The 14,458-nt window shown below is 35.6% G+C and overlaps 1 protein-coding gene across 3 annotated transcripts in view; it reads left to right on the forward strand.

Annotated features, from left to right (window-relative positions):
* GPATCH2 (G-patch domain containing 2) overlaps positions 1 to 14,458 on the forward strand; it is a 270,988-nt gene that overhangs the window by 208,579 nt on the left and 47,951 nt on the right. For all 3 annotated transcript variants that reach the window (XM_020982257.2, XM_020982256.2, XM_078156310.1), the window contains one exon: positions 10,356 to 10,426. In XM_020982257.2, the coding sequence (XP_020837916.1) occupies positions 10,356 to 10,426 (71 nt within the window). The remainder of the gene's footprint in view (positions 1 to 10,355; positions 10,427 to 14,458) is intronic.

Here is a 14,458-nt window from a genome sequence, read left to right on the forward strand (position 1 = left end):
ATTGATTGCCCCCTACACAGTCTTCCATTGAGAGTAGCTCAGCAGTCTTATCTGCCAGTTCTTTTAGAAGCTAAGGATATGCACCACACACACACATGCACACACACGTGTGTATGTGTGTGTGTGTGTGTGTGTGTGTGTGTGTGTAGTTCGTCTGGTACAGGTAATTGCTGTCCATCAGGCCAATACAGTGGTCCAAGCCTGGAATTGGAATGCAATAACACTCCAAATAATAACCTATTTACCAGTATTTACTAAATCATAAAAAAAAGGATTGATAAAAATACAACAATGATGATGGTGGTTGAATTTTCCTTTGGACTCTGGATTTGTCATAATAGCAACATCAGTAAGAGAGCTATGTTGACTTTGAAGGCAGTGGGAATTCTGTCAAGCCTAAGGAACAGTGACTTCTCATATGCTGGGCATTTTATACCTTGGCAACCAGGAAGCCATGCCAGTTGTTCAGGCCCTAACCTCTCAGACCAATCAATTTTGAAGATGGCCTCCTTGCCACCTGAAAGAGAAACCAGCCCAGCCTATGTAAAACAGATGCTGTTCCTACCACAGGTAATTAGGCCCCTTCTTAATATCTTTTTACCTATCTTTGTTATCAGCTAACATCCTGTTAGTGATTTTTGTTCTGTCATTTCCACTTCAGAGGTCATTCTTGCAAAAGAAAAGAAAATCTAAATAAGAATAATGAAACACTGCCTTCTGTCTGTTATATGACTATCCTTCACTCACACTTGTGTTCTGTTACCTGCCTTTGTTTCAAACATCTATACTTTTTTTAAAAATTAATTTGGATGGTGAGTTTCCTATGCACCAAATCCATCTCTTTATACAAGTCCCATTTTTCTCATCAATTAAATTGTTTCCTTGTCTTCAGAATTTAATTCTTGTAAATCAACCATCCCTCTTGGGCTGAAACCCCCTGAAACATTTTAGTCTGTGATATCCTACTTGGTCTTCCTCTGAACCCTTTGAAAACTTCTCTCCAAAAATCTAGGATCTTTCTTTGTCCTCAGAAGAATGTTATAGTAGATCCACGGAAGTTATCAGATGAGAAATCTATTAAGGATAAGAGAAAGACTGTGTCCAGATTTTCTTTTTGTTCTCAATTACAAACTCTAGGAGGGAATAAGTTTATTTCCCTCAGGATTCCCTTCATTTTGAACCTAACAACCAGTTCCTCTATTTAGAATCAGATCCAGAATAAAATTTCACCATGATGTTCTCCCATCTTTTGAAGGACAATATAATCATTAAGGCAAAGCAAAAAGTCTTAGCTGTTCTCCTTTGTCAGAGACTGTTTCACAAGTCTGGATAACTGTAGCCACTCTCAACCCCCATTCCTACTCTAGGAATGTGTGTCATGTTGTGATAGATTTTCCAGACTACTCATCTATTTTCCCTCTTTATGTCCAAATAATCTGTAGTATATACATTGATGACAAAATTGCTTCTGTTTCTCTCTCCATTGAGCTTCACCCAAATACTCTCTATTAAGCTGCCTGGATTTCTTCATATGAATTCTTGTTGTTCAGTCATTTCAGGTGTTTTTTGGCTTTTTGTGACCCCATTTGGAGTTTTCTTGGCAAAGATATTGGAGTGGTTTGCCATTTTCTTCTCCATCTCATTTTACAGATCTGGAAACTGAAGCAAACAGGGTTAAGTGACTTGTCTAGGGTGTCCAGTCTGAGGCTGGATTTGAACTTAAAAAAATGTCTTCCTGATTCCAGGCCTGGCACTCTATGTACTGCACCACCTAGCTGCATCACCCTATATGAATGTATTTTCTTAATACAAAATGCTACACACACACACACACACACACACACACACACACCCTTTTACCTTTCTTATTTCTTTTGAATATGGTATATTTGAATACAGTATGGGGGCTATGGAGCTATATCCTACTACATCTCAATGATACCAAGGCTAAATTGTTGTGTATTAAAATCTCTAATTCTCATTGCCTAGACTTTGGGCATTTCTCTTTACACATTTGAGGTTAGAGGTTTTAATACTGTCTCCTCTCTTGGATTTTTGTCTCCTGTGCATTTGTGGCTTCTCTCTAGGGTATCTCACTTGGTGGATAAATGACTTCACAGACTTTTCCCTCCCACCCCCATTCTTTTTAATTTTAATCCTTTTGTGTAGATTTTCAAGCCACTCAGAGAAATATATTTTGCTTCACTTTGTTAGCTATACTGCAACCCTGGCCAAGAATTTGTCAACTTTATATTTTAGGCCATGGTGCAAAAATCCAAATACCATTCTCAGATACGAGCTTCTTAGCCAGCTGTTCATTTCCCAAATCATTACTTCTCTTCCTCATTCCTTGACTTTACTGGGCAACAGCAAGGAAAACAAACCTGTGCCCCAATGGTGTTCATTTTACTACTTTAAAATCTTTGGCAATATTTTAGATTCCTTCTGACATTGTCTTTGTGCCCACATGAATCACTGTAAGTTGGGAATAGTCGTCTCTTTTAATAAGGCTTGTGAGGTTCTGTTATGTCCATGGGAAGACAACAGATCTTTCTAATGTTGTTAATTGGTCAATAAATAAATAGACAAAGAATCACTAAATACCACTACACTTTAATTCTTCTTTTGACCTTGACTGGATAGTTTTTTACCTTATAGTTTCAGTGACTCTACTCTCTCATTCTTTGGAAGAAAAGAAACCATTCCTTCTGCTTCCATCCAGCTCCCTCTTCAATAGAAAGAGATTCAAATCTGATTTTTTTTTGTTCTGGGTCTATAATTGTCCTTTTTCTTCCTTTTCCCTTGTATGTGACACTTCTACTCTTCAATTTCTCGACAATTAAGTCTCCTTTCCTCCATCCTATGTCCCTTTTTTTCTTATTTGAAGCTTTTATTCTGGTTAGTTTAAGAAGACTTCATTGTTCCTAACCACCTGGAGTGTAGAGAGGTATTTTTTGAGTCCTTTCTCCTTCTCCTCCAGAAAGGAGATAAGCCTATACTTTGAAGACGAAAACATGTCACTGCTGTGGCAAAAGTTACAAACATAGCACACCAAATTCATCACTAATAAATTTCTTCTATTCTCCAATCCAGTTGACATTTTAGCCATTCCCTCCCCGCATTGAAAGTGTTATATCTCAACTCTAAGCACCTAGTTAAAATGTTTATTGCCAATTTCTATCACTTAATAATTTGACTAACACTCAAGCCTGATAGTGCAATGAATAGTGTTGGACTTGGTTTCAGAAATACCTGAGTTCAAATCCTGTATATACTTACTAACTGTGTGACCCTGAGCAAGTCATTTAAACTCCTTCATTTAGTTTCCTCATTTGCAAAATGGGAATGATAATAGCTCCTTATCTCCTTATCTGTAAGGTTCAAATGATCTGGCATATGTAAAGTGCTTTTCAGAACTTAAAATGCTATATAAATGATAGCTGTTATTACCTATAATTTCTTTTCCTTAGCTCAGCAACATCATAGCCATACCCTATCTTCTTTTCCCCTTGCACCATATGTGTCAACAACTTGCACCACCATCTCCTCAGTCATTATCTCTCTACAATACTGTAATACTCTCTACAATACTGTAAAGTACATGAGGGTAAGGACAGTGCCTTATTTTGTATATCTTCAGTACCTGGCATAGTGCTGAACACAAAGCTGATACCTGATCTTTCTTGAATGAAATGGTTTGTTACTGAGTTAAGTCAACACATGAAAGTATTGACTAAGTCTAGGTTTTTGCTGTGAATTTAGGATCATACACAAATACAAAACATTTCTATTTATTTATTATCATCAGCAACAGCCTTAATCATAATTTCTTATTTCAAACAAATACGAAGAGAATATAACCCAAATTCTGATTCATTAATTTAATATTTTTTCCTGTTGTCACAGTTAAGCTGTGGACGTAACGACAATGAAAATAGTATAGGTTAAGTGGCAAAATTCTCCCAACACTATGCTAAATGCTGTATTTATTATCAAAGAAATATGAGAGGACTTACATATCTAGGCAACTAGATGGTGTAGTAGATGAAGTACTGAACTTAGAATGAGGAAGACCTTAGTTCAAATTCTCCACTAGATGTTTACTAGCTATGTGTGGCCCAGGGCAGTACAATCTTGTAGCCTCAGTTCCCTCATCTGTAGAATGAGGATAACAATAAGCATTTACTTCACAGGGTTGTTGTGAGGATCAAATGAGATAATATACATGTAAAGCAATTTACAAATCTTAAAGTGCTATATCAATATATAAATGTTATTATCGTCATTATTCCTAGTCCCTCTCATGTACACTACACTTAAGCCAACCTGACCTACCATTTTCCGAATGTACCAGAAAGATCTTTGTTTACTAGACACCTGGAATTCCCTCCCCTCCCCTTATGCACCTTTTGAAAACCCTCCTTCACACCCAGCTCAAACACTGCCTTCTCCATAAAGTAGCTAGAAGTGATCTTGAATATCTTTGCTTAACATATTTGTAAGTGACACATACATAAAGCACTTTGCAAAATTTAAAGCTCGATATATAAATACTAGTTATTACTATAATGGAAAACTAACATGTTGGATAAAAGAGTCAACCTCTAAAAATATCTCAGCAAGTTAAGTCTATTGAGTCAAATCTAACAGGAATAAATGTAAAGCCTGTGCTTGTGTTCAAGAAATCAGTATCATAACATCATAAGCATAAGATTGGGAAAGTTTGGTTCTAAAACACTTCATCTGAAAAAGATTTGGGATTTTAAACAGCTTGGAAGTTCAATATGAATCAATAAGTGGCATGATACTCCCACAAAAAATTATTGTTGTTGTTTTTTAAACTAATGTAGTTGGCAATATTAAAAGAGACCAGGAGTAATGCCGCAGAAAAAAGGGGTGGTAATCCTACCTTACTCTGCCCTAATCAGACCACATGTAGAGCACCATATTCAGTTCTGCATGCCACATTTTAGGAAGGACATTGATCAGTCAGTCAGGCTCTAAGCATTTATTGAGTACTTACTATGTGCCAGGTACTCCTAAGAAAACAAAGACAAAATGAAACAGTTCTGCCTTTGTGGAACTTATTTTCTATCAAAGAAAACAACACCATGACAAATAAGTATATAAAAATAACTATACAAATAAATATAAGGCAATTTGGGGGTGGAAGCCATTAGGAGGTAGGGGAACCAGAGAACACTTATTGTAGAAAATAGTGTTTGAGCTGCTGAATCTCAAAAGAAACAAGGGGTTCTAAGAAGTAGAGATGAGGAAAAAGCTCATTCCAGACATGGAGACAGCTAGTTCAAAGACAGAGAAAGAAAATAAAGTGTCCTATGTAAGGACCAGCAAAAATACAAGTTTAGCTGTGCCATAGTGTGTGTAAAGGGGAATAATATATAATAATTCTGGAAAGATTGGTCATAGCAAAATTGTGAAGGCCTTTAAATGCCAAATAAGAGCGTTTATATTTTATCTTAAAGGCAGAAGGGAACCATTGGATCTTATTGAATAAGTGAATTACATAGTCAGACCTGTTCTTTATGAAAATCTATTTGGCATTGAAATGGCACATGGATTAGAAAAAGGAAAGACTTGATAGAATATAAGTCTATTGTAACAGTCTAAGTTAGTGATGAAGGCCTTAAATAAACTAGTAGCTATGTGAGTAAAGAAAAAGTGACAGATGTAAGAGATGTTGTGGAGTTAGAAACATTGGATATATGGGAGATGGAGGGCAGGTGGGAGAGTGAGAAGTTGATGAAACCAATGTTTCAAAGCTAGGTGTCTGGAAGGATAATTGTGAATTGGAAGGCAATGGGGAAATTCAGAATAGAGGAGGGTTTGGGGGTAAAGATAGAGTTATATTTTGAATATGTTGCATTTGAGATGTCTATGGGACATCCAATTTGAAATGTTTAATGTGGTGTTAGACAGGTGGAGCTGCAGAACTACTCCAACAGGAGACCAGGACTAGATATATAGATCTGGGAGTCTTCTGCAAAGAAATGATAACCCCATGGGAGCTGATGAGGTCACCAAGCAAGAGAGTTTAAAGAAGAGAACTCAAGGCAGAGCCCTGCCGTATACCAATTGTTAGGTTGCAAAATATGCATGATGAACCAGCAAAATAAACTAAGAAAAAAGAGACAGAAGGGTAAGAGAACCAAGAAAGGACTGTGTCTCAAAATTCAGCAAAGAAAAAGCATCTATAAGAAGAGGATGATCAATAGTGTACAATGCTTCAGAGGTTAAGGATAAGAATTAAGGAAAGGTTCTAAGATTTGATGATTAAGGGAGGATTAGTAGCATTGGAGAGAGTAATTTCAGTTGGGTGATGAGATCAGAAACCAGACTGAAGAGTGTTACAGATGAATGAGAGAAGAGGAAGAGTAGGCAAAGAGTGTAAACAGCATTTTCTAGGAATTTGGCAGTGAAAAGGAGAGGTATAAAATAATAGCTTGAGGGAATGGTATGGCCTAATGAAGATTTGGGGGACATGGCAAAATTGGACAGGTTTGTAAGCAACAAAAGGAATTGGTAGGTAGGGAGAGGTTAAAAATTAAAGAAAGATCATTGTGGGGGCAATATGCTGGAAATGATAGGAAGGGATAGATCGAGGATACATGAATAGGTTTGACCCAATGTTGATGAATTGGAGAGTGACCAGATTAGGATCTGTTGCAACATGTTTTCATTACCAGACTGTTAGGAGTACACAAATGCTTTGATATTTGGATAGAATTTGATCCATCAATTCTGTGAAACACAAGTTTTCTTTTTTTTTTTTATTAAATTTACCATTTATTTTATTGAACTGACCAAGTCAGTTCTGGAAGGAAGGAAGAAAGGAAGGGAGGGAGGAAAGGAAATTAAGGAAGGGAAGGGTAGGAAGGAAGAATGTATCAAGTTTTTACTATATGCAGAGCACTAAGGATACATGTCAAGGAGCTCATCTTCTAATGGATGAAATAAACATATGGGAAGTTTTGGTTACAAGTCAGTTGGAAAAGCTCAGGGCATTGATCTAAAAGTCAGGACTCTGAGGCTTTTACTTATTGCTCTGCCCCTGTTAGCTGTGTGACAATGGCCAAATCACTTAACTGCTTTGAGCCTCAGTTTCCTCAGCTATGAAATGGCAATAATACTATCTGTTCTGTTTATGTTACAAAGATGTTTTGAGGATCAGATGAGATAATATGTAGGAAAGCAGTTAGAAAGCTTAGAAATACTATACAAATGTAATGTAAGCCATTCTATTTAATCATGTTATCTGTATCTTCTTCACATGTTTAAATTGTTCTAGGTTTTGTGTTAATTATCATTAATGAAATTCTTTGCCAGTCTGTCTTTTAAAAAAAACAAAACAAAGCATTTTCAGGCTACTTTTAAGGGAAATGTATCCTTATTTGAGGCTAACCCAACAAACTAGACATTTAAACTAAGATGCATTTCATGACAACTTGAGAAATGTTTTTGTAGTCATTTCTGAGACAGATCACTCTAAGATTACCTCACTTACAACAATAACCATACAGGAGTAGAGTGAAGAATAGAAGCACTTAGGAAAAAAGGATGGCTTAAATCATTAAGAAATTTCAAAAGTTGTTCAAACTGTAACTACCTTCTAAATCAGTGATCATGGCTTGATTCTGTTTTAATTGTAATTATGGCCTCATGCCCTTTTATAATTAGTTATTGAGAAATGTCAGGACATGATATGCATCCATGCCCGGTTTCTTTTATTCTCTTTATCCCTTAGCAAAATTTGGACTCTTTTTTTCTTGTTTCTTTTTTTTTCTTTTTTTTTAACCTTTAGAATGGAAGGATTGAAATTCTGTCTTATATGAAGATTCATCATATGCAGTTTGTATTTTTACATAGGTTTGATTTTAAAGATTCTAAATAAAATACTGATAAATTCAATTCAGTCCAAAAAGCAGTTATTAAGCAACTGCTCTATTCAAGGGACCACATTAGGCAGTGGAAATCAAGAAAATTATTAGAAAATTATTGAATAGGTATTTCACACAGATGTATTACATAAAAAATGTCAAAAAATGTGCAAAGCCTTCAAAATCAGGAGACAGAAGGAGAAACGTGTGTGTGTGTGTGTGTGTGTGTGTGTGTGAGAGAGAGAGAGAGAGAGAGAGAGAGAGAGAGAGAGAGAGAGACAGGCAGACAGACAGACAGACAGAAGTCCTCTAGCATCATCATTCAGTGAAGAGATGTCAACTTGTTTAGTTTAAATGCAACCACGTAGTACTGGTATTGAAGAACATTCAGCTTTCAACTTTTCATAATTACACATTTTGCCATCAGTTAGAAAATCCCTTTTTTGTTTCAAAATATTTTGCTTTAGTTTTTTAGCTCTTAATACATATGTAGGATCTGAAGTGAGTATTAAAACATCTCTATGTATTCTTATTCATGAGAATGTTATTCTCCTTACCACTGTTGGGGGAGAGGGGAGAGATGGAGTAAGGTTTTTGTTGACATAGCAATAATTGCCTGTGTCACATATGATTGTCCCCCCACCCCACCACCTGAAGCAGACACTATATATGGAAGTGACAAAGGAATTAACAGTTTTCTGTTGGAAATGCTTTCAAATTAATAGGTTTCAATAGAATGAGTACTCTAATTTTTCTCTATAAGTGGTAACAAGTTTGACTTTGGCCTCATATTAGCTGTCTCAGGTTGACTTAGATTCAACTTTCACATTATCTCTTTTCATTTGGTATCAGTATGTTATTCCTGAAACAAGTTAATTAAAAATGGAATATTCTTGGAAATTTAACCAAGGTTCAAGGTGATAATTCCTTATCTAAACAAACATCTGTTGGTGGTAATAAATTCACAGGTTAGCATTCTTTGGAGTTTACTGACAGCTCAGAGTGCATTACTTTAAAAGAACCCAGAGTATAAATACTCCTTTATACCAAATTGTTAGTGTTTATTTTCACAGAGAATAAATGAGTACTGTGAAAGTTTTTATTTAAATTTAACCTGAAGGAATTATCATTTAGATCTTGATATTTCTCTTCTATGATCTCTCTGAGATTTGAGGCAATTAACTACATTGGAATTGTGATGATTTTAACTTAGCTGTCAACCTTTGTGTTGTCTCAACTTGCAGGGTGTTCCACTTAGCTTTTGCTTTAACCAATTTGGAAGCAATAACAGTAACATCTTACATTTTTTGTATTGCACTTTTGTATGTCAAACACACTCACATCTCACTTGTTCTTCCTATAAGGTAGGTAGGGCAGGTATCATTCCTTTTTTCCAGGTGAAAAAGTTGAAGGTCAGGCTTGTAAGATAACTATTCCAAGGTTGCATGGCTAATAAGTGTCTGAGTCACAACTAGAACCTAGGTCCCATAAGTCCCAGTTCTTCATTCTTTCCACTGAAGACCTACATTAACATGCATGTACACATGCATGAAAGGTAGCTTAACCTACAGATTCATAGTCGTGGAATTTTGTAATTGGAACAGACTTTGAGCCAACCAGTGGATCAGGTTGTAACTCATCAAAGATCACACAGCTAGTTAAAGGCAGAGATCAGGTGAGACTACTGGTCTCTTGAATCTCAATGCAATATACTTTCCCATTATATTGTACTATTATTCCTAAAATATTATAGCACATGCATTTTTTAAATTATCACTTTTATGTTCAAATTTTACCTGAGTTTATCTCTAAAGAACTATGCTTAGATATAACATATTGTTAATAGTCATATTTCTTCATGAATGGGACTATTAACAGTTTTGATTGAACCAAAGGTAAAAGAGGCGAAGTTGTTTGGACAGAGGCAGAATGTTAAAATATTTTGAGGTACCAATAATCAGTTTTTCCACTCCATATCATCCAGTCTGTGATTAATCTATATAAAAGAGGTTTTTAAGAGGTTTCTTCAAACATTATACTGGTAGGTTCTTAGGGGGTAGCATTACATACCTTTGTTATGAAAGTAGTTAGTGACAAGGCCTCATAAAACTCAGAAATAAGTATAATGTTAGAAAATGTTGTCAAGAAAGATTATATTACTTTCTCAGAGGCACTCAGGAGAAGCAAAAGTAAAACTGAGGTTCAGACCTCCAGCCCCATCCTGTCCATTAAAAACTTGTAAGGTCAGTCAAGCCATCAAGAGTGCATTGAATTGCCAAATCTTAACAACATTTTTGCAAGGATTTTGGTCGTATTTCTGGCAAAGGTAGCCTTTCCTTTAAGCCAATGTGAATAAAATTGATCTTGCCCAAGTAGATGACAATAATATTTTTACTTTCAAAGTAATATGACCAAAATGTGCTTGTTTCTATAACTGTGTCTTAACACTTTGTATAGCTTCAGCTCCTGAGAGATAATCGATCAGAACGAGGACACAAGAAAAATTGTTCTGTGAAAACTGCAAGCAGGTAAGAAAGTTTGAAATCATATTTTCATTTTTTCATTAAGCTATATGCCATTGTTTCCCAAAGAGTAAAGCAGAAGTATTATAATTTGAGGTTTGGGTTGTCTTTTTTAAAAAAATGCTTATATTATGCTGTGAATTGTTTATTAGAATGCACATAGAAGATTACTACTAAGAAAAAAGAAAGTATTTTTATTGCTTTTAATATAGAAATAAGCAAAGAACAGATTTAAATAAGAAAATTTCTATCTCATAGATAAGGAAAAGCAGTTTAGATCATGTCAATATAATTATTTCTTTTGAAATGATTTATAAGTTCAATGAAGTGGAACTAATCTTACTCCCAAACTTATGTGGCATTGAGATCTATGTTTTATTTGTGAGAGGATTAATATGAGTATTCATTTCGTAAATGATTTTCATTATTAGCAAGAGTGAGCAAACAGTAATGAAGACATAATCCCCTTTGAAAATAGAGTAACATACTGTTGAGGGTGGGTACATTTCTTTTCTTCAGTATATAAAATTTGATCTTGCCTTCCAGTTTATAGCACAATATGTCTATTCTCACACTTTTCATTCAGTATTTTTCAAAATAAATTTTTTATTTAAATAAAGATGGTCACCTTTGGGAAAATATCTAGGACTTAACAAAGCAGTAGTTCAGTCAAGAACTATCTCCCTGACATTTGTACTGATTTGACTCCTATTATGGAACCTGCTTGCACCTCAAATTTTTGAGGGCCAATACTCTTGGAGTCTTCTGGTCACAGGCTATCAGAGTATCTAGAAGCTGAACCCTACAGAATAAAGACATGATACTACGTTAGAAAGAACTATTTAATGAAAATTATCAGATACAATGTACTGTATGGGAAAAAAAATTAGGTTAATAACATATAAAATCTGTCCAAAGAATCTGTTAAATGCATTTATAAGGCATTTCTAGCTCAGTGCAATTATGGAAATCTGTCCAAAAATGACTCTTAGATAATGAAAATAGGATACTTAACAATGACCCTAAAATCTAATACAGAATAATTTCTAAAAAGAAGATGGCAATGGATTAACAAGCAATATCTGTCATAGGCCTAGCAGGACCTGCTTCATGGTCACCAAGGAATAATAGGAAAGCCAAGAATTAATCCTTGGTCCACCTTGAAGAGAAGCAAGTGAAAGAGACTATGCTTTCCTGTGGGGAGGAAAAAAGAACAAGGCCCAGAGAAAACTAGGCAGAAAAGAGAGCAAATTCAAAGTCAAGAAGCTGTTTATCTCCTCAACCTAAAGGAAAGGAGAACAAAGTCAAGAGAGGAGACTAAAAAGCCTCTATCTTTAAATTTATACTTTCAATCTGTGACCTTTTATGGACTTTTCATTATTAAAACCTATGGCTATGGCTGGAATTAAGCAAGAGAAGGGAAGGTTTTCCTATGTCCCCCATGCCCAGTTCCAAGCACCTAGAGGTCATCTTGCTGTCAGTTGTTAATTGTGATTTCACCAAGAATGGCTGAATAGTAAACTTTGTAAAAGTTAATTCCCATTGGCCTGTTGGTGCACTCCAACCTCCAACATATCATGATGAAGCAGACAAGCTCCCAACTTTCTACCAGTCATATAGGTAACGCTCCAGTTTTGAAAGAGGTCAGAAAGCTGACTTCATGGTGTTTTGTGGCTTTCTCTGGCTACATAATTCTAGCCAAAGGTCTTATAAAGTGGGTATTGTAGAACATTGCCATAGTAGGAGTCTTCCTGACTTCAGGCCTGGCACTCTAGCCACTGTGCCACCTAGCTGCCCTGTATATATTACATGCAAAAACTTATTGGCAACAGAGTTTAAAAAGAAAACATTAAATTGCTCAACTTTAACAACATATTTCACTAGGCAAATGAAAGACAGAAAATGACACCAATGTTGCATCAGATTAAGGCCCTCAGGAAAAAAAAAATAACTGGTTTCTTTATGCTTGCAACAGTAGTTGACAAGACCTGGCTTCTTGACTAGATCTATCGTTACCTATGGGCAATATTCAATATTAAATAGCAATATAGGATTATCATCAGGGAAGTCTCAGAACGTAAGGACCAAAGGAATTCTTGTCTTCTTGTAAACCCACTTGTTTGGGATAGAGAGAGAAGGCAGCAATAGACCACCTAGATGTCTGTGGTAGGCTCATCTTAATTAGGACAACTTTTAACTACCTAGGTAAATAAGTACTGTTACTGGGTTTAGTGTATTCCTTAAACCTATGTTATATACCAATAAGTGCTTTTTCTGAAAATGTCTTTAATGATTCTAGAATGAGTGATATGAGGCAATACCAAGAGTTTTTTGTGTTCTTTGGCACAAATTCTGGGAGTCAGACTATCCCTTTTCTACCGTTTCAATATTTGTCTAGCTAACTGTATTTCTTCCTGCTTCAAAGAGACTACCATCTTCCAGCTCCTTAAAATTACAGCCTACTTGGGCAGCGCAGCCATGGTGAGAGCTCTTAAGGCCGTTTCTCTTTGAAGTTTATAGGGCATCCACCATTTATGCAAGCATATTTGCATAAACTACCATTGTGTCAGCTTATATAGTAAGAGTCTTGGTTTAGCCTGGCAGCCATACAACAGCTATTCTCAACCTGACTTTAATGCTCACCTGTAAGATGAGCATTACTCACTCATTACTCATTCACAATACTCACTGTCAATTTCATATCAATAAATGTTTTTCCAGAGATGTGTTATTTCTGACATTGTTTATAGACAACTTCTTCCATGATAGAGAGCGCTATGTTAGGTCCCTATTTGTAACACAAATAGGGTTGGAAAAAAATAAAATTCCATCCTAGGTGGTTTGTCTAGTGAAGAGAGCAAATCCATGCCTTCCCCAAAAGGTCATTGGACTTTAGATACTCATAAGGGACAAAAAAGCTTTCTAATATGCCAGGATAGCATGAAAGAACCCATTAACTATAACAGCTGCTAATGCTGATACATCTTTTAAGAAAAAGTAAATAGCTGTGGTTTAGGGAATCACAGCATCCCACAATACACCAGAGCCATGGAGTCCTGGGAAACAAAAGAAACATACAAGCCAGCTGAGAGTGCAGGAGAAAGATATGGCCTCACTCTTTTCCATCAAAGGAGCCAGGCAAATTATTAGGCAAGAGACAGAATTGGATTCAACACCAGGCTGCTCTGCAAATAGCAGCTATGAAAGCATAGCAAATGACATTCTGGTTATACATCAGACTTTTCAGGTGTACCTACAGGAGTGATCATCTCAGTTTCATCATTTTCAAATATAGATACAAAGGATACTAGTATGAGAGAGTATATATATATATATATATATATATATATATATATATATATATATATATATATATACACACACACACACACACACACACACACACACACACACTACATACATATATATATGTATACAAAGATGTGAGCATATACACAGAGACAGAAAGACACCATTCTTTTTGTATTCTTTGGATGTTTTAAGATTTGGTTTTCAAAAATTGACTAACTTACGACATGCTGCAATCCAATGTCTTCCTGCCTTCCACACTTCTGCCCTACTGTTTTCCACTCTTTTTTTTGGAAAGATCATATGAATCAGTTGACCTATGACTCTACTCATGCTAACTAGCTTTTACTTCCCAAACCAAAATGCCCCTCCTCAGCATTTCTTTATGTGAAGTCTTCCCCTCATAGAATGTAAACTCCTTAAGGGAAGGGACTATCTTATTTCTTGTATTTGTATCTCTAGCACTTAGCATATAGCCTGCTAGCACATAGTGAGTGCTTAACAAATGATTTTTCACTCATTACATCTGCTCAAACATCCCTTCACTATTTTATGTTCTTTATAGTTTTTCAATATCACAAATAAAGCAATTAAAATATTTTTACACAGCTAGGCCTTTTTATATTTAACTAATTCTTTAACAATTGTGTCATTAGGTCAAAGGATACAATGAGTTTTATAACTCTTATTGTAGATTGCCAAAAACTCTCTAAAAAGATTGTTCAAATT

This window comes from Phascolarctos cinereus, unplaced genomic scaffold (genome assembly GCF_003287225.1).
Source record: "Phascolarctos cinereus isolate Bilbo 61053 unplaced genomic scaffold, phaCin_HiC Scaffold_5;HRSCAF=322, whole genome shotgun sequence".
Classification (NCBI taxonomy): domain Eukaryota; kingdom Metazoa; phylum Chordata; class Mammalia; order Diprotodontia; family Phascolarctidae; genus Phascolarctos; species Phascolarctos cinereus.